Source organism: Nesoenas mayeri, assembly GCF_963082525.1.
Source record: "Nesoenas mayeri genome assembly, chromosome: 10".
In the NCBI taxonomy this organism is placed as follows: domain Eukaryota; kingdom Metazoa; phylum Chordata; class Aves; order Columbiformes; family Columbidae; genus Nesoenas; species Nesoenas mayeri.
Window position 1 is genome coordinate 2,718,464 of NC_137560.1, and position 25,358 is coordinate 2,743,821.

Here is a 25,358-nt window from a genome sequence, read left to right on the forward strand (position 1 = left end):
CTTAAATAAGTCAATATCTCACTTCAGATTCCTTTTTACTAGGGCTTATGCTGAAATGTAAAAAAAAAAATGGATGGCTGTTTCAAGTCTTCACTATAGATGTGGTTAATTTTAAGGTGGATAGCGTATATTTTGTATAAAAGACTTCTAGACTGTCCAGAAAGGAACCTCTTCATGCAAACAAAAAAATCCAGCCAAAAAACACGGTTAATTTAATTTAAGCACTAGCTTAAATTCCCTCATTCTTATAATATAAACTTTTCAAATTGTGGACTTTGGCCTCTTACTAATAGGGACAGAGGCTGCTAGTACCAGACATACAAACATTTGCTGGTTCAAGTCACTTCTTTTACAGAATGTGCCACCTTAGAAACCATAGTCGGCCTCAGGAAAGGGACATTTGAGGGGATTTGTCTTAAAAATTCTAAAGCTATCATCAACAGATAATGCAAAATGCTAGAAATCTACCCATGACCTTAGCAAGTTACTATTTCACTGTAATAATATTTTCCAATAAAACAACAAAAAAGGGACACGTCACATTACATACAATATATTTTCTGTCTTCTTAAGTTCATGCTTTGAACTGCTCCCTGGAAATAATTAGCAGCCACCTTCATTCCAATATGTATGTATGTATGTATGTGTATGTGTATATATATATACATATATATATATATATATTTAAGTGAGATCACTAAATCAAATGTAGCTTGAGAGATGGCCATGCTGATCACGTAAGAGACAAGAAGCAAATACATATTAATCAGGAAAGATACACTTTATTTCCAGTTTTTTTACTGTAAATTATTTTTACCATTGACACTCACAAATAAAATGAAGTGTTCTCTCAAGTTTTTCTATTAAGAAAAACATCAGAAGTTGGCAAACCCACCTGATTCAGTGCGGAAAACATTCTATTTACAACAGATGCTCCAAATTTACTGCATCACACATTAATACTGCCAGAAATGTCCATTCTTTAATGGCACGATTAATGTAACATGCTATGCACAAGTCCAATTTTCTTTAGTTTACCTAATTCAATTAAGCAAGGGAGAACAAGTTTTATCTTTGTGGACAGTACTCTCAGGAAAACATAATAATAAAAGAATCAAACAACAGGTACTTTTGTTCATAAAATTCCCAATTTCAAAGCACTTCAATTGAATCCTCCGCCAAAGAACAGGCATTTCAGACATCTGCACAAGCAGATCCTGAAGGTCAGTGACAGGATGACTTTCCTCCCAACCCCGACACTGGGACAACACTCCAAGAGTTGTGCTCCCAGTGGTGTGAGGTACACGCCAGTTAGATGAGAGGGTCTGACACCTGACAAGGCTCTCATTTCAAACACTTCCCTGTGGGAAAGCAAGATGTGCGGTTCCAGCCACCTGGATGATAAAGGAAGATCAATACTAACATGACCATCTGGACGGTCAAAGAAATAATACTAACATAATTAGATCATGGCAAAATATAAAGGGCCTTGGACAGACTGTGTTGAAGTACGTTTCTCATAATTGCAAAGAGGGAGAGCCCAGACTCGTGAGAATGGTATCTCGGGCTGGATGACCATCCCCAAGGGCATGGGATGTGTGAATGTCCTCGGGCCTGGTCTGTGAGTGAGAACGTAATTGAAACAAACACAACATGAGTGTGGTGTGCTTTTAATAACAATTATTGGAAAAACATCTTATGTAACATCTTAGTCCAGGCCCGCATCTGTAAATCCTATACATTGTCAGTAACTGATAAAGAAGGGCTCAGCCCGGCTCAGCTCTCTGCTCGGCACTCCTTCCTGAACAAGATCTGTCTGCGTCCCGCTGTGCGTCCTGTCTAATCACCGCACTTCCCCACACTGAAAGCCATCGCTGGAAGTTTTTGGATTCAGAATGTCACACATCTGAGAAAAAATTGACCTTTCCTCAAGTGTGCCGTGCAGAAGCAGCCAGCACGCACCCTCAGCACAATCCTAAGGGTGAACCTGGAAGCGCAGAAATAACGTGTTTCAAGAGGACAGTTTCATATCTACTGAAAACTCAATGGACTTTCCAGTACCATAAGTCTCTGGCAGAACTAAAATGGGACAGTGAATATTTTGAAAGAGCCTGTGGGTATTCTGGAAAATAAAGTTAGCAATACATAGAAAATTAGTGGCTTTGGTTTTTAATTCATATGTACAATCATTCCTTTTCACTCAGGGTTTCTGAAAATCCAGGCTATGTTATACAGGAAAATTCATTTTGGTATTTACAGAGTATAATTCCTTTGCCCTGTTGCCATCGAACCTTCCACTACTAACAAAAGTTCCTATTTAACAGTAAAATTGGGCATGTAAATTATTAGAACAGACTTCTTAAATACACTTTAATCTTCTCAAGTGGACAAAGCAACACCTGCAAAATATTTGGATAAAAAAGTACCATTTATTTACCCATACAGAGTATGTCAAGACTCAAGATGTCCTCCTTAACCATCCCTTTGTCATTTTATATAATTTCCTCATACTGTAAGTTATAGATTTCTTTGCTCCTAAAAAAAAGAAAAAAAAAAAAAAAAGAGAAAAACAAAACCCAGAAAACATCAACATTTAGGAAGGCTAACTCAAACACTCAAATACTAGCTTCATACTACATTATTTCTCTAGAAGAATGACAACCTAATTCATCAGGCAGACATGCAAACAACTTTCTTGTCACATTCATAACACAGTAAATAATGACATAAAAAATACTTGTAATAATATCAAAGCATGCAAAATAGAACTGGTTCATTCTGAAGGCCTGACGACGTTGCATACAAGCACATTATGTAGACAACGACCACAGTGTAGCAAAGCTCTGAACTGGTAGAGAGGGAAACTTTACATCATTGCCCCTAAATGCTAAATACAGGAAGGCTTTAAAGCACCCGTGTCTCCTGCAGACCCTCCCCAAGCCAATAAACGATGCACAGCTAGCAGACAACAAACTATCCTCCCAATTTCTTCTGCTGCCCCGAGTTTAGCGAGCCTTGCCTGGTGCTGTACCTCAGACACTTGGTTGCCTTGTTGCAGAGCAATTCTACGCAGTTAGAACTGAGAAGCATCATGCTGATGCCCATCTTGATTAACTGTCATCAGACCCTGCACCCCGCCTGCGGCTTCCTTGGACAAGCAGCCTAGAGCATGGCTATGCAAAGGCTTGGGAATTCAAAATGAAAACAAGATAATTGGTTTTTTTCATATGAAATGTGCCGCTGGCTGTTGAGGTAGAAATGCGTCCTGGTATCAACAAGCTGTAAAGTATATTATAACCACCTTGAATAATTTGCTATTCCCTCATCCTAACTAATGGCAGCTACCATTTGAAAACTGAGAGAATAGCACATCCGCAAGAGAATAAAACTGCTCGACTTGCATAATGAAATGACATCTGTGCCCTTAGGTGAAAAAAGACAATACCGAACCAATGATGGGTACCAAAAACCAGATTAATAAGGAATATACCCAGGTGAACCAAAAGAAGCAGAAGTAACAAGGTGATGACAAAGAGCTGTAATTTGGCAACACTGCCGATATCAGAAGTACCCATGGACGCCAGTGTGAACACCCTGTCACAGGGATGTTGTATGGACATATTTTGCTTCAGAGTAACGTGCGTGCCACCTGTTTATAATAAACCTCACAGGAAGGCAGAAGGGCTGCCGGACTCCAGCACCATCCCGCAGCAGCCCACGTAAACTCAGCTTTGGTAAATCCCACCAGGCCTCCAGGCCGACAACCAAGGAAGGAGCTTCTCCACTTTCACAAAGATGCAGAAGGATTTTGCAGCAGTCATTGCCTCTGAGCTTTCACATGTTTTAGATACAAAGGGACTGAGGATGACTCCCACCCGATTTCTAAAGTGTACCCTGTTAAAACACCTCCTGATGTTCTACCGGGCATGAGCCTTCACCTACAGACCTAGAGTAAAAGAGATACATCCTTTTGCTGGGGTCAGTCAGCAAGTATTTGGAAACATGAAAACAAAATATCGTTAGTCTGGGAAGTTCAGTGGGGTTCTGAGATCCCAGTCAGTGGAGCTACTTGTTTGTCCTCCTTCCAGCTTGTTTTGATCCAAAAAACACCCCAAAACACACACCAAAAAAACCCCAACATAAAAGACAGAGTGACTTTTCAGATTACAGCGCAGTCTAATCATACCCTTACACATTCAAAACTGAAAAGGCAAGTTGTTAATGCTGCACTGAAAGCTTTAATTTTGACACTTATACACACAGGTTAAAAAGTATGGTAGATTATACTTAGTACAATCTTTCTTATTTAATAGAACATGATTTACCTGACAAGACTGATGAGAAGCAGACAGAAGCAATTTAACAAAAAGTCACACACTATGACACACCAGAACACAAGGAAAGATCTTCTGGAACAAACAAGCAACTTAGACCCATGTTTAGCCATCTAGTGCGCTGGACTTTTTTTGGGGGGAAAAAAAGGTATGATAAAAATTGATTTTGAAAAGACCTTAGAAAGTAATCAAATGAAGATAAAATACTTTAAATGAAAGATGCATTCAGGATTAGCAGTCTAGAGTCACAAGTTGAATGAGTAGGCAGTAATAAGGAGAAGTGCATGTTCTATTTTTAAAGGAATGTGATCAAGAATAAAATGCCTATCACAACAAATATACTGTGAATAATCCGTTTTGCACTTCTTGTGTCTCTAATTGAAATTTAAATAAACTCAACTTTGCCTTTTGTAAGGAATCATCCATACATATATTTTCAAATACAAAGCCACGTGCATCCCATATGTAAGCTCAAACTTTTCTGTATTTAATAGGTTTTTCCTAAAAGCAAGCACACTAATGAAGTCATGACAAGATTTTCTTTGCAGCATCTCAAATAACAAGTAAATAATCATGTAAATTCTGAAGCGCCTCACACATCTGCATTAAAATCACACAGAGTGTCAGAACTGCAGCTGCAGAACACGGCCAAGCTGAGCTCAGCAGAGCACACAAGTGAAAGAAGCGGTTCCAAAGTTAAATCTATGTAACTGTACTGTTTTGAAAGGACTGTCTGATCTCCCAGGTGCTGCTCTTCCAGGGGACAGCCCCGAACAGAGGTTGCTCTGCTTCACGGGCACACGGACACACGGCCAGCCCTGCAGGGCTGTCCTCGCTCCTTCCCCCGCTCGTCAAGCGCCTCTCGCACTCGGAGGGTTTTCTCCTGTTTCCCCGCAGGGAGCACCGCGGAACTCCACCCACCGCAGCCTTATGCAATCAGGCACTTGCGTTTCTGCCCCGGCACATCGCACTACGGAGCAAAATACAGGTTAACACATCCAGCTGGTTTCCTAAAGCAGCCCTCAGGGTGATGAGTCACATCTGTAGTAAAAGTTGATGGCTGTAATTATGGCTCAGTCTCAGAATCTGAAGCAGTTGGACCACATGAAAACATCTTTCTACTTCAGCTATGAAACTATGACTTGGTGGTTCAACCTCCCCTTTAGATTTTCCACTATGTGATACAGAACAAAGACCTGATGCACATGGAATCAAGACCAGAACATTTCAGTGTAAACATATATTGTATCTGCTTTTACTTAACAGTCCCACGTTGGGTTTTTGGAAGTGTTAGTGTGATAAGATAGTAATTTGGCTATAAGTTCCCCAGCAGATACGCCTGGCTGCAGTATTCTTTATTTCCTTCTGAAAAGAAAGACTAATGCATATACTTCTGAAGAGCTGCCATGTGGAGGCAAACAGTTCTATATTATTGGTGTATCACGCATACCCATGCCAACACTTTATACATTCACAGTGAAGTGCAGTGGTATGCAGTATCTGCTTGGGCAGCTGATGAGGAGAGCAGTTACCACACATCTATAGAATATTGTATATGTAAAGCTGTTCCTTATAGTTAAAGGGAAAAAAAAAAAAAATCCCTGAAGACATACTATACAAATATCCGAATTCCCAATAACAAATGTTATTCAGAGCAGCTCCAAGCATTTGTGCTAACTTAAACGTCTCTTGAACAACTCCTTCAACTGATTATTTAATCCATACTATTTTATTTATAAGAAATTTTCAAGGCTTGCAGCATTCTTCTAGTAAGATATAAAGGAGGAATCTAAGCTAAAGAAGTATCAACATCTCCTTCAGAGGAGCTAAATATAAGAACATCAGAGCTGGTTCCCAAACACCACACAGACTCTGGCTATGTGGGAAAATAAATCAAACGCTGGTGCCATCCCTAATGGGAAACAGAGAGGCAACCTCACCACAGGCTCAAAGAAATACACAGGCACATTTCAAAAACTAAATAGGGCAGCTAACAACAAACAAAAACACAGAGCTTGAGCTCAACTTCAAAACCACACTGGCAGAGGAGGATGAAAAAGGTTCTCTTAAATGGGTTGAATTGCTTTATTTTGCTTGTTCTCCTTGCCAGTAATGTTAATACACAGCATGCCGTCTCAGCAATGACTAGCCCTGATTTAACATTTCATTTAGAAACATGCTCTCCATTGGACTACCCTGCTACAGACCAACGTAGTGACTTCACTTTGTGGTGGTGTTGTTAAGGTAAAACAATCAGCTAAGGAAATCATTTTGTGTCCCCCATTACACTTCAAAAACAATGATGGCCATGTCATGAAGATGAATTATTTTGTGAGCAGCCATGAGACAAGAGTACTTGTGCAGTTACTAGGCAAGCAAAGAAGAAACAAGAAAAGCAAGAAAAAAGGAAGGAAAAAAACCCCAGAGATTATTTAATGGAGCCACTGATTTAATAAATCTCTTTCATAATTCTCTTGTTTTCACTACTATTCTTAACTAAACACTGCAGACAGAGCCATAACACTTTTCCTAAAGTCTGTACTAGAAAGCGTGAAAAGAGATGTCGGGGGAACAGAACATCCGACGAGATTCTGTTAAAGAATGAAGAAAGAAATACAACGTCCTTAGGGATTCAGTTTAAAAGCTCAAGCCGTTCCTGTAATACACATTCTGTGCACAAGTCAAGCAAACACTTTCTATGTAGGAGCCACAATGTTTCTGTCTGTGTGGAGTGTGCACCTACAAAAACATGAGCTGAGAAGAGCCCCAAGGAAAGGCAAAGCCAGGTGAACAGCAATGGTGCCTGACCCCTAGTGACGGATTTTTTAAATAAAGAAACCGAGATTGGGAGAAAATCTTCATTAGAAGATACAGCAAGATTTAGCGTAAACTCAATCATAAATGTTTGGAGAGAAGTATTAAAAAACAAAACACAAAACCAAAAAACGGGCAAAAGGCTTCTCCTAAATAGCTCCTCAACTGCAGGGTAGATCACTGTAGCACACACAATCACCGCATCTGAGAAATACTGAGGTCACAGGCCTCATCAGGTAAATTTAATTCCTTCTTTAGTACGAACTGCAATGTAGGTTTTTATTCCAAGGCTCCTACTAATGATTTCCCTCAGTGCATAACCTGTAAGTAACCCCAAAAGATCAATGCTGAATTCTGCTGCTAATGGTTTTGGCCAGATGATTCTGGCAGAAGTGCATAAATACAGTTCAAACAAAACAAAATACATTATGCTAAAAGAAAACTAAAATCTCCCAAGCCTCACTCAAATCTGGGTTGCATTTGAGGCAAAGGATCACAGTAGCTTTGCTCTGAATGAAACTGCGTCTTCAACACCAAAAGCACTGGTAGAAAATACGCGTTTTTAAGCTTAAGTGTTGGTCTATGTAAATAGTTGGTTAGAAGACAACTGAAGTTTGCTTTAAAATTAAAACAAAACAAAACAACAACAACACACAAAACTACAAAAATCACACTATATATAAGCCAAAAAGCAGTTAAGAGAAAGGTAAGAAATAGCATTTCATAGATATCTAGTTTTGGGGGCACAAAACAGAGAACATGGTAAAAACTACAAGTCCTACTAAAAGATGGATTAGGACCTCCCAAAAGCCCTGTTAACAGTACAGGCTTTAGTGATTTACCACATGACACACCGAAGGAGCTAATGATTCCCAGAGGTGATTTTCTGTCCATCAGAACTGAGCGGGCCCGCTTTGCTGCGCACTCCGGCAGGCACACGCGCCTGGCTCTGCGGGCGGCCGGGCTGCTGACTCGGACCAGCACCCACCTCCAGGTCATAACAGTGCCTCCGACCCCTCCTCTCCTATTAGTTTGCTCTACAGAATCTGCTCCCCATGGACGCAGAAACAGCTGGGTTACAACATGACATTTGTAAAACAGACATGTTGCAATACAAGAAGTCTTGGCCACTAAGAGGTAATTTTGACAACAAATCCTAAAAGAAAAGCCTCACCTATTTGGTTGGAAACCTTCCACTAGAAACTCATCCCTGCCATATGCCTAACTCATACGAAACAAAGAATTTGCTTTTCTCAGTTGGAGTCATGTTCTTAGTCTCCTCCAGCCACTAAACAACATTAAGCAATAGTTCTGTTATGATTCTTCCCGTTAATAAAATCAGACTATTAACAGAAGCATATAAAAACTACAACTGTTCCTGCTTATTTGACTCAGCAGATCACCAATGGTCTTGAGCTCTATAACTTGCATTTCTTTACAAGGAGGTACAAAGTGTCACGTGGAGTCACCAACTCTAACACTACATGGGAAAAGCAGCTCAAGTCTGGATAGGGATTGCCCAGCGGGAAACTACACAGCTGCCTTTAAAACCAGTGATGGCATCATTTGTATAGAATGGCTTTTGTGGAACAATTAGGAATATACATGAATGAGTTCAGAAAATCATTTGAGCAACATCATGCTAGCAGGGAGGATTTTTCACTTAGCAGGAATGAAGACTATCTCTTAACTGGAATTTTAAGTAAATGAATGCTCAGGTCTTAAGCCTGTCTTTTAACTGAGCTGTAGTGCTCTCAGCTTTGTAAAATGTAACAATTAGGGCACCTTAAAATTAGATTTACTGCAGAACTCAGAAAACAGGCTGAAGCTCCAGCTGTGTAACTGGTAGTGAATTTCATTCAGTTTGGAAGACTTTGATAGCTGAAGAGCATCCCTAGTTTTTTTATGTTTCTACACAACCAAGTCCTTTTTTTCCCTTCTATACCTTCTCTCGTGTTGACTTTGTAATACTCAGCGCTTTTTGTAAAGTAATTAATTTTGCAGTATGAGAGTGGCAGCAATATCCAATCCTCACCAAATATATGTTCAGTTTGGAATATGGGATGTCTTCAAATACACATCTGCCTGCCAAGCCCAACAGAAACGTTGGATCCTGTCAGAGTTCTCTCCCTCAACACTCATCCCCTCCTTTATTGTATGATGAAATAATCTCATACTCTACATAAGATACAAATACTATGTACTGATCATTTAGGGATTCGCTCACATGTGGAAAGCCAGAGTGAAGTATAAAGTATTTCTTTCCATTTTTTAAAAAACAAAAAGAGCAGAATTAGTGCACATGAGCCAAGTCTGGCCCACGTATAAAATTAAATTGAAATCAGGAGTTGTGTTTTTGTTACTTTTTAGTTGTTGGGGGATTTTGTTTAAGAGCCACATAGACTCCAATTCCTTTTGGCATTTTACAATTTCTCAATAGTCATATAAAGCTTCTGCTTTAAGTATTACTTCTATTTGCAGGGGTTTTCAATTAAACACCCAAAAAGTTTATTCTTTAAACTCCTGTAACAAGACAGTCTTGGGGCCCTGTAGTTTCCACTTTGTGAAATCAGAAGGCCTCTATTGATAGAAATCCCACACATTCTTACCAGCTGTCAGGATGGTTTTAGCGCTCTGCACTATACTGGAAGATCTCACAATTCCCGAAATGCCTGCAGATAGAAAAGCACACAGATGTTACCCATCTTCGCAGTTTTGTGGGGGCTTTTTTATCCTCCAACACACACAAAGTTAAACATTTTTCCAGTTATACAATCAAGCCAGACTGCAACATACACTTAAGCTGAGAATGTTTGTTTCTGTTCTGCTTTGTCATACTAATTGAAAATACTCTCTAAGCTATTTTATATAACATACAAAAAAAACAAACCCAAAATCAATATTAAAACAGAAAACAACCAGTAGGAATTGATCAAATTAACTCATTTAGTGTTCCCATTATTTATCTACTAAGATGACTTGTCACAAACCATTCAGAGTTGTTTCACTTAAGTGCCGGCACATTAACTTCCTATAGCAGAACAAGTTATACTCATTGTTTACTTCAAGATGAAATGGGAATTTGCACTTTTCTGATCAAGTAGAGATGCTCATCTCGGGCAGGGCTTGTTTGCCTTTTTAAAATCATCAGCTTTTGTAGACAGGGCTTGTTTGCCACATTCAGTTCTCATTGTACAGTGGTTCTTAGGGATTAATGGAATAGTAGATAAAACATTTTTTTGAAAAGTATTGTTTTATCTGTTTTAACACATACATATAAAAGCATGGTGATATGTGCAGAACAAAACCACTGTGTATTACTAAATACTTAAAAATGTAGACATGCAGCAGTCCTAGAGTTATTCTTCCAAACTGAAAGTTATTCTTCTGCATTAACCAGAATGTAGAATATAATTTCAAATATTTTAAAATTCTTCTTTCAAAGTTACTTCTATAATGAAGAAGAAAGCTTAGGGAAATCCATTAAATCCATTAATTAGTAAGAAGGTACAATATTCCACAGGAATAAAATCTGCAGGAGTAGGGGTGGGGCAGGAAGGGAACAAATCATGTTGAGCTAGTAAAATCCCCAGGGACAAGGCAATCCAACTTGAGCAATCAGCCTTGTCTTGTAGGATTATCGCATGGGTTGCCTTGTCCTTCACCCAGATTCTTGAACTAGGAAAATCTTTTGGTCACAAAAGTAAAAAAGGGGTTTTGATTTGTTCTCCTAAGAGTATGAACTGCTTGGCGTGAGAAGATGCTTTGACAGTGCCTGGCTGCCCACGGGCCACGGCTGCAAGGCCCCCTGTGAACAGAACGGGAGCACCGCTCGCTTGGGGGGCACAGCTTGCTTTGGGGGCACCACTCGCTTGAGGGGGGCACAGCTCCAAGCTCTACAGCCAGATGGAGCTGCAACCGCTGTGGCTCCTGTCCCCACATGCAGCTGTTGTCACATCTCTGCAGTCCAGCCGCAGCAGCACAGGCACCGACAGGACAGGAGGACATCTTGATGTCCAGGTGCAATTTATCCCATACTGTCAATGGAGAACTGCAACTCTCAGGAGCTTTATTTCCCACAACAGAAATGAGTGTTGAGAGTTCCCTTAGCAGCTGGCTAGTGTCTACTGGCTCTCAGGCATCTAGGCAGCTTCTGCTGTGCCCAAGGAGCTTGCAAAACTGGCCACCTGGAACTAAAACATGTCAAGTTCTTTAAAGATATAAATGACTCTTCAAGCACTAAATGTTTTCATTTTTCTGCAGAATAATAAAATATTGATGTCTGCTGCATAAGCTTTAAGTTGTTGTATGAGCATTATCATGCCTCAGAGAGGCTGTGATGAGGAGAAACACCTCAACCTTTTTCCTCAGAGCCTGAGTTCTCCACCAGAGCTCACATACTTGGACCATCAGAATTGGGAAAGATAACATCAGCAAGCTAGAAAAGCAGCTTATTAAGATGAAGTTAAATCCTGAAGGTGTAAGGATCCCAAACAGACTTACATATTCTAAGCAGGCCTAAATTAGGCACAAATTCCTAAAGATTACTCCTTTCAGAATCCAAACCAAAACATATATTTCTATATCAGCAGGAATGCTATTTGCTAGTATTTGAGAGAACCTGTTTGCAATGAAACAAATACAAAAGTGTACTTTAAGAATGTATCTCAACACTAATCTCTTGGGTTTTCTCCCTTCTCTCTAAATCATCCTTCTGAACTCAAGGAACATGTATCAGTCTGTATACCTATAATGTCTTTAAGGAGATGACAGACGCTGACCTAGGCTTACCTTGATGCACCACAAGTCCGCAGTCAGGGTCATGGGCAACTTGCAATAAAATTTCTTCCACGTCTCTGTTTTTTCCAGGAGGGCCTACCAGAGAAGTTATCTTTTGTTGCAGAGTCCTTGGCAAAGTCATTAGTTGTGTAAATTGACCTTCTGGACTTTTATCAATCTGAATGTTATAAAAAATAAGACCGTAAAAACATTCAGTGTTAATAAAATAAGTTCGCTTTTTCAAAGAAGTCAGTAAAGTGTTCCGGTTATCTTTCTGATATTTGTCAGAGGTTAAAGAACATGATTGTTTTCACTTATAAAAATTGTAGATAATGCTAATGAAAACTTCCCAAGCACTGGGAGATGCAGAATCTCAGTTCTGAAACTCACTCAATGCAAAGGTGCTAATTTTTATCCAAGGGAAGACTAATGTACACACATGATCTTGCTGCCTTTGCAAGCAACATTTCATTGAAACTGGATCATTTCTGCTCTACACAATTTCCTTTGGAAACATAAGCACACTACAATGAAAAAAAAAGTTCCCAAAAGACCACTTAGCTCAGTTCAAACTATATACACACATTTCAAGTTTAGTTTGAAAAAAACGCTTTCTCTGTTTTAAACTCAAACCACATCTGGTTTGTGTAATTTGAAGGAAACATCCATTCCACATTTTCCAGTCTAAATCAGAAATTCAAGGACCCTTTTCGAATAGAATGATACTAGCATGCAAACCTGTACACACTTGAGACCACACCTGGAATCTTGTGTCCAGTTGTGGCCCCTCAGTTCCAGCAGGACAGGGAACTGCTGGAGAGAGTCCAGCGCAGCCACCAAGATGCTGAAGGGAGTGGAGCATCTCCCGTGTGAGGAAAGGCTGAGGGAGCTGGGGCTCTGGAGCTGGACAAGAGGACACTGAGGGGGGACTCATTCATGTGGCTCAATATGGAAAGGAGGAGTGCCAGGAGGATGGAGCCAGGCTCTTCTCAGTGACAACCAGTGATAGGACAAGGAGGAACGGGTGCAAACTGGAACACAGGAGGTTCCACTTAAATCTGAGAAGCAACTTGTTGGGGGTGAGGGTGGCAGAGCCTGGCCCAGGCTGCCCAGGGAGGTTGTGGAGTCTCCTTCTCTGCAGACATTCCAACCCGCCTGGACACCTTCCCGTGTAACCTCATCTGGGTGTTCCTGCTCCATGGGGATATTGCACTGGATGAGCTTTCCAGGGCCCTTCCAACCCCTGACATTCTGGGGTTCTGTAATTCATTTATACAAAATGTAAGCACAAGTCCTGAAAAATGCATAATGGAGCAGATCTCTCAAAAAATGTGAAGAGTTCAATTCCTCCCACACAAGATTTTAGACAGTTCCTGAAGACATCAGACAGGAGACCAGCTGCCCTATGCACTCTCTTTAGTCAATGGGGAGAAAATGACATCCAGATGAATCACCCACTGACTACAGAGGGAGCCGACAACACACAGCTCTTCATATCCAGGCCTTTACCAGAACTATACAAACTAGGGTCTGCCTTCAATTGTTTTCGAGGAATCTTTTAAGAAATAATTTTCTCTAACTCTGAAGACGCATACTTGGAGAAGGGGTTTCTGCTCTGCATTAAACAGCACTCTGAGAGCAGTTACCCTCTTTGGTCTGGGCAATAACTGCCAATAACCAGACCAAGGTGTGAGGAATAAAGTAGTAGTCTGCTACCAGGATTTGTTTAAAGGTAACACAACTGGGAGTATTATTCTAACCAGGCATTTTCTTGGAGGAAGCATTAGTGATTCTTTTCAAAATTAATGTAAATACTTCTTCCACCAAACTGTTCAAAAGCACACTGATGAGGAAACATGGGGACAGCTGCAGTATAATGCAGATCTGCCTACACTGTACTCCAAAGCACTGCAGTAAAATTGTTTACTGTACTCAAGTTCGCTTATATATGTACTTCAGTTTCTAACAAAGATACATTCTAAAATGAGACATTCATGAGATAATTACCAAGGTGACTCGCAGATAGATACCCATGCCCATGAGTTTGCTATTTGCAACTTCATGTCGAAATGTGATTTGCACTTGAACACTCACACACAGACATGTACAATCCAAGAGGAAAAATTGCTATGGGAGCCCTGATTGTGGCATCTCTCCCCTAATTGCAATGTTACACTTACATCTCATGTCAGAAAGACAAAATTCAAGATACTGCTCATTTTGGATACTTGTTTCCCAAATCTAGGAAAAAAAATGTTTTAGTATGGGTATTTAAAGATAATGGCAGAATTTTCTTTGGGTTTAGTCAACTAATCTTCGTAACTAGCACTGCAGGGTTTGTTTGTGAGATGCAGGTTTTGACTACAGAAAGTTGCACCTCTAAGTTATGGTCCAATCTTTTTAACACAAACCATATGTTTATTCACCACTTCCTGAAATGTTGTTTCCATATGGTAGTCATTAGACCATACGTTTTAAAACGATCTTCCCTTGTTCCCTTGCTAGGGCTCTAGTTCTGTGCCCATACTCAAAGCAAATGAGCAGTAGTCACTACATATGCAGAGCCGGGTATTTAAGGCAAGTCTTCTGGTTGCAGAATTAACTAAACAACAGAAAAATAACAAATAGCAAGTACAATGACTACAAATGCTCGCCTTAGTGTATGGCATAATTCTTGCCTTCTGTTAATGTGATAAAGCACTTCCACTTGCTTGTTTTAAAAATGTTTGGAAGAAGAAAACTTGCCTCTAGCCTTCCCAGATGGTGCTTATACACCACTTGAGGGGAGTCCCGCAATATGTTGCTGTACAGCTTCTGAAAATGGGGAACATTGGGTTTCACTATGTTCTGCACTTTCCATCTGTCTTCTCCTATTACCATTCTGAAATCACCTAGTGAAGAAAAGAAAAGCAGTTAATTCATCAGGAAAAAACTCAAAACTCAATAATATAATGGAAACTAACATAGTACAAAGCTGTCACCTAAAACTTTCTTCTCCCATTCTACCAATGTGTCTATAATCCATAATAAGGCTTACTATTTAAATACCTTCAAGCATGGAAAAATCAGATTCAGAATTGTTGTGTGGCCTCTGATGCGTTGTCATGTTATCAACCCACTTGCCCACATTTTCACATGGACTAACAAAAAAATTCCAGCTGTCAAGGTCAGCCTGGAAAGCAGCAGTAACACAGTAATATTCTTTACAACAATACATCAGTTCAGAGACTACTAAACAGATTGACCAGCCCCAATACTTTGTATCCAGAAACAAAGAACCTTCAATTTTCCAGTATTGAAAGAAAACAATTTCCATTGTCTCTGCACTTCAAGGGACGTGCCTGGAGTTCAGCTAATGGCACGATAAGACCACAGCATTGCCTTTTCCTCTTAGCCACATAGTTCATTAGTAGTTTCAAAAACCAGCTACTTTTAACACCACTGTTACATTACTGACTTTTTCACTTTATTTTATGATACATGACAAGTTCAAGGAGAATAAGTAAAAATGAAGTCAGTCTGTAACAGAGCGCTCAGCCACCTCTGTCAGGTACTACCTGGTGGCTTCCAGGATAAGCAGCCAGGAGTTGGAGGCTCAGTGCAGCACACACCAACACACGAGATCCTGAATCAATTCATTTGCCCACTGCCCACGTTCAGGAGACAAATGTTGTTGCAAGGCGGCAACTCGCTAGCATGACTTGCTTTATTTCAATTTATGCCAAGCTGCAAAACAAACACTTCACCTATAAATGGAACTGACTCACCGCTCCCAAAAAATGCATAAAAAAATAAAAGGATAAACATTTTCTAAATTAAAACATGAACAACTGTTTTTGTTGGTCTCCAAGGAGACTGGTAGGAGTAACACATAAAATCGATTTTGTCCATTTTGACCAATTTTGTCCTCTGAAGAGTTTAAGACTTAACAAAATGGTAGCAAAATAAAATAACCACAAACATGTCATTGACAGCCTTTTTCTTGAACATTCCGGACTAGGAGTCTTATTGGTTTACTTTGTTCACACAGTGAAACCAACGTCAAACTTCTTACAGCATGGGAGCTGATCTCCCATGTTTTCAGTTAACTGCATTGTTTCAAAGGATCTGTAAAATAGTATCTTGGTCACTAGTGCTCACCAAGAACCTAATGACATTCCTGGACAGGTTTCAGGTGGGCAGGAACACAGCGCTGCAGCAAACCGCCCTGGTTAGCAACCCTGAGCTGCCAGCACCCTCTGACTGTCGCTTTCAAACACAAAATTATTCAGAAAAAACTGGCACGGAGAAGCTGCACAAGTTGCAGTCTTGGCTGACCAGAGAAGCACCGCGTGAGGAACAGGAACGCTCCTCGGGAGAACCAAGGGGCAGCTCATGAACCCTGCCAGCCCACCTGTGCTTTCATTTCAAAGCCAAACTTGCGTTTCTATATGAGCAAAGCAAGTGATATGTAAAGTCCAACTCCAACCAAACTTGTTCACAGTGATTTAATTAAGGAGACCAAAATTGAAACTGCAATCCTGGATTAAGTTGTAACAATCGAGTCTTGTATTGAAGAGCCATTTGGAGTAATTTCTTTTTTTTCCCATATCCATTCATACCAATTTAATTACTGAAGAAAGGAAGAAATTCTCTTACTGAAGAAAGGTTAGAAGATACCAGCCAGGAGGTGAGTGTTAAATGTACGCTGAAGAAACATAATCTGGATCTTTAACTAAATAAGAACCTTCAACACAGCACATTCAAAAAGAGATAACGAAGCATGAGTCAGACTATCAGATGAATCATTACACTGAGACTGGAAAGAAAAAGTTTTCCAAATGTTTCAAACCATTAAAACCAAAATAAAATCCATATAAACAGACAAAACCCAACATTTCACCGTATTCAATCACCCATCCTTAGCTATTAATAAATCAAGCATGTCTAAGAAGTTTTGCTGATGTACCTATACCTATTTTCTATGAATAAGCACTATTAGCCTTGCCAAGCTGCTGCGTAACACAGCATTAAAACACAGTTATTGGAGCATGCAACAGCATATGCACAAAGCAAAAAAGCAGGTGACTTGTTATATGTCAGACTGTAGTACAACAGCTCCAACTACAGCTTTGCTCCTCACCGTACACTAACCGGAATAGGAGAGTCCTGCGATCTGCATGTAGAGATCTTCTTCAGAGAAGCTCTCTGGTAACATGAGGAAGGCGGCTGTGACCGCACTCTTCAGATTGCTCACAAGGGCAGCTTGCAGCTTGCTGTTCTCATTCTGCGTCAGGATTTTCACCTGAAAAGCCAAGTCACAGGCAACAAGACTTCAGGAAAGTGCTACTGAAGATGGAGCTAGAAATGTTACTCAAGCCAACATGAAAAATAACAAATTTATTTAAGATTAGACCCTATTATTATGGTACAATAAAGACTAGAGTGTCCTGCTTTGTTTACACAGTGGGAGAGAGAGGAACATTTTTAGCAGCCTGGTACAAAAGGATGTTTTAACAAACACGTTCAGAACTGCTATAAGCAACAGCCGTAACTCATCTCTGAAGAGCTATTCACCTTTTCATGTTGATGAATTCAGGATTCATCCAAACGGTAAGAACACACTAGCAGAAATACTTCATATGTGATTATACAACAACAACAAAAAAAAGACTACTGCCACATAAAAAGACAATGGAAAGAGGTAAGTTGTCCTATTTGTCTTCATTCTATCTTTTTTTTTTTTTTTAACAGAGGACTCCTGTCATATGCTTCAAGCAGTTTCTTAGACATCAGCTGTCCTTCTAGAAGAAGCGGGGCTTTATTTTGCACTTTGTATGAGCAGAATGTGAACTTCACATACACACGCTGAACACATCACTGAAGTTGAGTGCTTCCAAGTGCCACAAATACAAGTTTATTTTCAGGAAACATTCAAACTGTTTTGAGACACACTACAGAATCTGCTTACCTAGGATATGGAAATACACTGAAATAAAGAGCAGATCTTCAGTAAGGACTGAATATAGACACATATTATTAGAGAACAAGAGACAGAAGCAGCCAGCCTGGTTTACAAGATGGCAAACTATGCTCTTCAGAAACAACTCTCCCCAGAACACCTGCCTGTTGTGAGTCTGTTTCCAGTTAAGCAATGCTGTCTTCCTTATAAATGGCAGCTTCTTTGTATTTGTTTACTCTTAAAAATTGCAAACTGACTGGCAGTTATAAACAAATGTATCCAACTTGCTTTTTCTCCCCAAAAGTCCATTCACACGCAAATGAGTTGCAGTATTACCTGAAATTCTGCCTCCAAATATAACCTGAAACACCTCAGGTATCCCTTCAAGCAAATATTTTCCTTTAGCAATGTAGATACTTTGTTACTGAAGGTGAGGAAAAAAAACCAAACAAGAAACCCCAAACCAACACATAAACAAGAAAAGAGAATCAGACATATCTGCTACACAAAACTTCTGATACAAAGGCCATTGACAAAGCAATGTCAGGGCTGGTCAATACTAGATTCAGAGCAGACGTTTTAATGATGCCAACATCTTTCAGAAGGATAAAACTCGAACGATATCTCATTCTGATATGGTAGTGAATGCAACAGTATACAGGCTGCTTGTTTCGATCATTCCACACTAAAGGATGAGTTTGCACAACATCAAATCTATACAATAGTCTGGAATTGGTCCAAGGTGGATTCTTGAAGGACGTTTTCCCTTCTTTTTCATTTTAAAACCAAGAGTTCACTGTACAAGCAAACATTCCAGAACTCCTCCTGACTTCTCCTGCAAATTACTTTGTAATTTTTAGCATTAAAATAAAAGACAGTGATAAAACACATTAAAATACAAAACATTCATCTGCCAAGAAGCCCAGAGTAAATTTTATTTCCTTGAAAACCATGGGAGAAGTTCACTGAATGCATACAGAAGTTTACTGAATGCATACAGACTTGCTCAATAAGATCCAATAGACAAGACAGGCTGGCCATGAGCACAAACTAATATTTAAAATCTCATCAACTATTTGCTTCTAAGTACTTTCATAACTTGCTGCTGCATGAAAACCCCAAGCACAGACAGCAAAGGAGTCTGTGGCAGCCCAAGCAGCCACGCAAACTGCTCAGACATTGGGCTGGCCCTGGACACAGCAGCAAGTTATGGGCACGTTTGAAGAATATCACAGTTTTTCAAAAGGTGAAACTGCACAGAGACGCTGTTCCTCCTCATGGGAAACCACGGATTCGCTTTAGTGAAGTAAAAGGAATAATCTCCTTTGCTAAAAATACTCCCTAACACAAACTATAATTTTTTCAAAGGGAAATAATATGCTAGGCTTCAAAATTTAAATGCATGAAACACTGCAGCAGCGACAGCACTTATGAACAAATTTTAAACAGTTCAGATAGATAGAAATCTCCCAGAAAGACAGAATGCAACAGTTATCACCCAGGTACGACAAGGACGAATGTTGATTCTTGGGGTAAAACTGAAAGAAGAGCAAAGTTAAGGAAGGCTTTTTCACAGTATGGGGAACAACAGTTCTGATCACAGAAGGAGAGAAAAATCCTGTATACAGAAATCCAGTATACAGAAATTCAGTTAACTAACATCACAGTTGAGACCTATAAACTACAAATATTTTAAATGAGGGATATATTCAATTTTATAAATAAGCATGACTCTCAGCCATCAGAACAGCTGAAACTGGGAAATGTACTACCTCACTTCTAGGAAATTAATACACAAGACACTGCAGGCAAGTGTACACAAAGTAAACAAAGATAATCTCATTGTAGAATGAAAGGCATCAAAAGCACTGTTCCTGTTCGCCATTTAGTTAGCCACATCAACATTCCGCTATATAACACGATGAGAGGATTTTCCCATTGCCTTTCAAAAAAAGTTTTTACAGATTTGTAAAACGGAGAAATTCTGTAAACAAGTATATGCTCTGTCATTCCCCTTCATGGGAATTTTTATAATACAGAAAAACTACAACTCCCCAGACCTCTCTAAAAAGCACAAGATATTGCTACACACTATTCATATGCCACTCTCACCTCACTTCAATTTATTAAACACTTCCTTCTCTTAATAGTTCCTCCAGAACAACAGTAAACACAGCTTCTTATACTAAAGCAATTACTTATACTCTATGTTCAACAAAAAAATCAGTAATACTTCACATGCTTTCAAAAATCTTCTTCCTCTGACAAGTAATTATGCGTCATCTGTGCTTATTTATTTTACTTTTTAGGTCCAGCAGCATTTTTTTTTCAGGAGACCCATCAGTTATGGACAAAAATTACAGTGAAGTTTATTCAATTTTTCAATACAGTTAAATGGGAATTTAGCTAACTAGGGCTATAAATTTCACGTAGGATGAAAAGCCAATAAACATTTGACACAAAAGAGCCTGGGAAGAGAGGTCAGCATTTCTAAGTGGCAATTCCAAACTCCATCTACTCTGCCAAACATTCTGGAAAGATTACTCGGTCAAGGCAAGCAGCTCATAACAGAAACAAAACCTCCAGTGAAAATTAAGCCAAGATTTCCAAGCCAGAGCAAATGTTTTAGCTCATGTGCTAGAATAGTTTGGATGGCTTTCACTCGCAGTGACGGCTCTGGAATGAACACCAGAAGGCATTGGGCTCTTCCTCGTCTGTATGAGTGTGAGGAGGAAATTCCCGAACTGTTCAACAATATTAATCTGGCTTCAGACAACTGCGTCCAGAGCTCGCGCAACCGGCAAGCAAGAGATTATAGTGTATAAGAAAACAAACTTAACCCTGTCTCCCTTCCAAAAGAGATTTGTACATTTTAAGGAGGTAAAAAAAGCTTTCTGTATGTATCAAAGCATCAGACTGGCTGTGAGGCCAGGACCAGCAGATATGTGAAACTCGTACAACAGATCTAAACAATTACCTAGTCATTTTTGTTCAACACTGTGTAACACTAAAATCCCAGTCAGTGATTTTATATATTCTACAAGAACAGACAGCTTAAACATTCACCATGTAATCTTTTGGTCCAATCCTAGTTTAAGTCTTGCAGTCTTTACTCAACGCAAATTCCTGTGAGCCTTATGAAAGTAATCTGGACTGATTTCTTCTTTAATCAAGTAAACACATATGCACTGTTAACACACTGTCTTGTTAACAACCAAACAAAATACCAAATTCTTCCTTCTTGTGCAAGTATGTACTCCCACTGAATTTAATTGAAGTTATGAAGCACTATATATACTCAGAAATCAAAGCAGCAGCAAATCAGCTACACTGAAAACACTCCCTAATCACTGTTAATGTGAAATTCAGAATTCTGCCCTTCAGTTATTTTCCCCAATATATTAAGTTTCATTCTTTACAAAGATAACAGCTGTTCTAAGCTGTACCATGCTATTATATGTCCCCAGAGGCAGCAGCGCTGAGATAACCTATTAGAGCTTTCACCTCAAAATTTTAGTTAAAAGCATAATTAACTTCTGTTCAAAGCCTTGAACAGAGTTCTTTCCTTTCCCGCTCTCCTCTTCAGCAACTTTATCTTAGCGTTGCTGCCATCTGCTGAAAGCACGCTGAATTGGGCATGCAGGGAAAAGCAACAACCTCGGGTTTTCATGATACAAACACGGAGGTGAAAAAACAACTTGCTTAACATATGGTTCAGTCATTAATAGGTATTCTAACAATACAATGAACTAGACAGTAACTGCACAGCAAAGTAGCTTTCATCTTTCAAGATTTCCATTATTTAAGTGGGTTAAATTTTGGTGACTCCCATAATTTGCTATAAAAGGTAAATGTTACATTTAACATTAAGAGGACTGCGAGTTAATACAGTCCAGTTATTCAAGATTTACTACAGGCAGAAAACTGATTAATGTACCTACCTTTAGTTTGTTTCACATAACTCAGGATATCATTAAGGACTACACTTCACCTCCTTTCTGGGAGATCACCCCTCTAGGACTAGACCCCTACACCAGGGCAGATCACCTGTTCAGTACTGACACACAGATCCTCAACAGGGAAACCTACAACCAAGAATTTTCCAGCCCAGTAATTTCCTGCGTTTCAAGATGGATAACTGAACAGACTAACGCTTACCGGTTTTTGTAGGCGTCCAGCAACATAAAGGGTTTTCCAGTGGAGTAAATCATCAATCAGGGTATCGGTGCTAATTACACCATATTTTATAATCTGGAAAAAAGCAAAATAAAGGCTGTTGAAAAACCATATACCTGCATCATTTTCACTACATTAAACTTCACTACTGACTATAACTGTTAATTCCAAGGAACACACACCTCCAATTAAAAAAAAGGATGCAAAATATTAAAACATTTTTTAATGATTAAATGAACACAAGCAGAAAAAAAAAAAATCCTATTTACAGGCAAACTTCTGAGAAAAAAAAAAAAGGTGGAATAGGAAGATGCACAGAACCCTCAAAGAATCTTTCTATAATCAAAGATACAATAAATCACCTCAGGCTCAGTCAGTAAAGCAAAAGACTTTAAATCCCAAAGAAACGTGGCCTAGACAGATATTGCCATTGAAGAGACCTGAACATTAAAATACAAACACTCATTAAAAGATTTTGGAAAGGTTACGATTGCTTTTGTACCAGTCAAACACTACAGTAGCTGGAATAATCCACAGTATCCTTTATGATATTGAAAACACTCAAGAAATAGGTTTGTTAGAGATCTAAAATAAATAAAACTAGACATTTACGTGTCCTGTTATTGGGGTGCATCAGGGGGCTTTTTCTTTTGCTCTTTGATGTTAGAAAACAAATTGTGATTTTGTAGTTCATTTAACGTAACTGGAAAAAATATGAACCTTCAACCATTTGTTATGCATTTGCACCTCCCGAGTTTCCAAAGATTATCACCACAGCAAGGCAGCTAACTCCAGGATTTCTGGGTGACAAGAGACCACAGACTGTGATTTGAGTCATTACAACAGATAAAGGCATGAAGAGACAAGAACAGAATTTCATAGCAAAGATGACTGGTCCTTAAAATAAAATCCAAAATCCCTTTTTACATGAAGAGAACAAGGTTTAAACCCCAAATTCTTTCTTCATACAGATGCCTCTAAACAAAACAGCAAGTACGTAACAGACCGCTTTATCTACCTCTCCAACTTTCTAGGAACAATTCTGACACGTACCTGTCATTATTGCAGTCGTGGATGCTCTGAGAAATTTTGGTGAGGTATATATTGCTCACATGGCATTTCTCCACAACTGTCTTTATTTTCCCATCCTTCCTAAAATAACTTGCTTTCCCTAGGTACAGTTTGTTCCCACATGACAAAAGTTACTCAAAATTAACACCAAGACGGACACAGTGTTTCCCTCCCCTGTGTCTTGTCAGCTCTCCCCCTTACCAAACACAGCCTACATAGAGGTACAGGGGTAGGACTTGCATTAAATTAATTAAGTATTAATTATACCCAAACTTCGCGGCTCAGGATGTTAGCCATTAAACAACACAGCTGTCAATTCCTACTTGCTATGTTAACTATTTGCATCAAACAAACTGTAAGAATCCACTTTGCTGTTAACTACATGGTCAACTGCTGAAATTAAGGTCATTTGCCCACATGCTACATTCCACAACCACCAAAACTGGCAGACAGCAAGTAATGAGAAACACCAATCCAGTTTCTGAAGTGCTTAATTGTAACTGCCAGCCTTGCTCGCACTTCTAAAGCTCAAGAGCAGCTGCTGTGCTTGCTTTTTAATTAATATGCTGCTTGTGAAAGTTTGAGACATAATCACTGAAGATACCACAAGTTAAAATCAGTTACAATCTACAAAACTTGCTTCCCACACAGAAATCTGCTTTAGGCATATCAATACTTCACACACAAACATTTGACTTTATTTACTCAAACTATTTGTACTTACCCTACCGTTACACGGCACTAAGGTATTGTAGTAAATCCCTGCTCCGTAGCTCTGTATACTACTTATCTGTTTTGGCCCAAAAACTTTTAGGAAGGAATAATGACTCCTGTTCTTTTGCAAGTTCATCATATGCCAGGTCACAGAATCATCAACGGCAAACACGAAGTCCAGCATATTGTCCTGTGGACGAAGAAAAAAGAATTAGGGTTTTTATACGTCAGGAAGCAACCACTGTGAATCATATCAATCTAAGATACACACAGTATTGAACTGCCTGCTTACTCATTTTTCACAAGGAAAAAAAATAAATCCAAAGCACAAGCATTCGTGTTAAATTAAGTTTAGAGGTTCTGACAAAATTGTAAGTTTTCTGCTCAGTCTAGCAGAGATGGTCCAAAATTTTCCTGGTGAAGTGACCGACCTTCAACTCTCCAACACAGGGGAGCACATGAGCAGTTCTCCATCATTCAGGTTTACAGCTGTTGCTAATACACGAGGGCATGAATTGGGAAAGGTGAGCAGATAAAGTCAGTTCAGAGCTGGCAGCAAGAAACTCCACTGGTAGTATATTCACTTGCTATGGTCAACAAAACAATCCAAACTCCAAAGATTTATAACGTACAATGCATTCCCTGCTTGTCTGGAAAAAACAGCCCACAGATGAGCTCGCAGTTTACAATTCATACCTACAACACACTAATACTTGCAGTGACATTGCTTCAAATTCACGGGGCCGACCTGTTCCTGTGGCTCACTCGCTCTGGGCTGCAGCTCAGCTCATCAGTTCACACTGTAAGACGGTCTGTCTGCTAGATTTTTTCTCCATTATTTTGTGTGAGGATGAGATGCTGTTAGAACTCTGAAATTATTATCATCCTCTTTTTTCTCTTTTCAGGAAGGACAACAGAGACATATTTAAAGTCACACTGGTGAGGAACGCTCAGAAGGCAAGCCATGATGATACTGACTATGAACAATTTTTAAACGGTCAAACACACATGATTATTTTCTAAGCAGCTTGGCCCCCAAACGATGAGGAATGGCCAAGGATGCCCCTCAAATGTGTCAAGTGCTTTGCTGAAGTCGCCCCCACGCGGGGCACAGCGAGCGAGCAGGGGGACACGCTGTGACTCGTGGGAACCGGGCACAGGCCGCGGACACACGGCCCGGGGACACCTGCACCAGACACGGTTATAAAAGGACCGTCAGGACCGGCCCTCCCGGGACCCCGCTCCGCCCCGCACGGCCCCGCCGGCACGCGGGGGGTTCCCGCCGGCACACGCGGCCCGGAGAGGCCGTCCCGCCGGCCCCGCCACACACCGCGGGACCCGGGGGGCCGGGCCGGCGGAGGCCGCCGCGCTCACCTCGCCGTGCCCGGCCGAGGCGCCCGCCTGCCGGAACACTCCGGACCCGTAGGCGAAGGCCAGGCTGAGCTCCTGAGGGAAATGCGCCAGGACCCGCCGGAACTTGACGCCCGAACTGGAGAGCACGGGCAGCGCCATGGCGGCGGCGCCACCGC

At 40.1% G+C, this 25,358-nt stretch overlaps 1 protein-coding gene across 1 annotated transcript; it reads right to left on the bottom strand.

Annotated features, from left to right (window-relative positions):
- Positions 1-1,420: 1,420 nt before the first annotated feature.
- Positions 1,421-25,358, bottom strand: TAMM41 (TAM41 mitochondrial translocator assembly and maintenance homolog). The gene is made up of 8 exons (XM_080350725.1): positions 25,204-25,358; positions 23,840-24,019; positions 22,027-22,119; positions 17,061-17,211; positions 14,673-14,818; positions 11,940-12,105; positions 9,758-9,820; positions 1,421-2,535 (listed from the first exon to the last, which is right to left on the bottom strand). Exons 1-8 carry the CDS (start codon positions 25,339-25,341, stop codon positions 2,459-2,461), a joined length of 1,014 nt encoding a protein of 337 aa, XP_080206851.1. The 5' UTR covers positions 25,342-25,358; the 3' UTR covers positions 1,421-2,458.

Coding starts and splice junctions, on each gene's coding strand:
- TAMM41 (XM_080350725.1), bottom strand. CDS start 25,341: ATGGCGCTGCCCGTGCTCTCCAGTTCGGGCGTCAAGTTCCGGCGGGTC. Junction 14,819..17,060: donor CGCAGGACTCTCCTATTCCG/GTTAGTGTACGG, acceptor TTTCTTCACTAG/GTGATTTCAGAATGGTAATA. Junction 2,536..9,757: donor TAAAACCATCCTGACAGCTG/GTAAGAATGTGT, acceptor TCTTTTTTTTAG/GAGCAAAGAAATCTATAACT.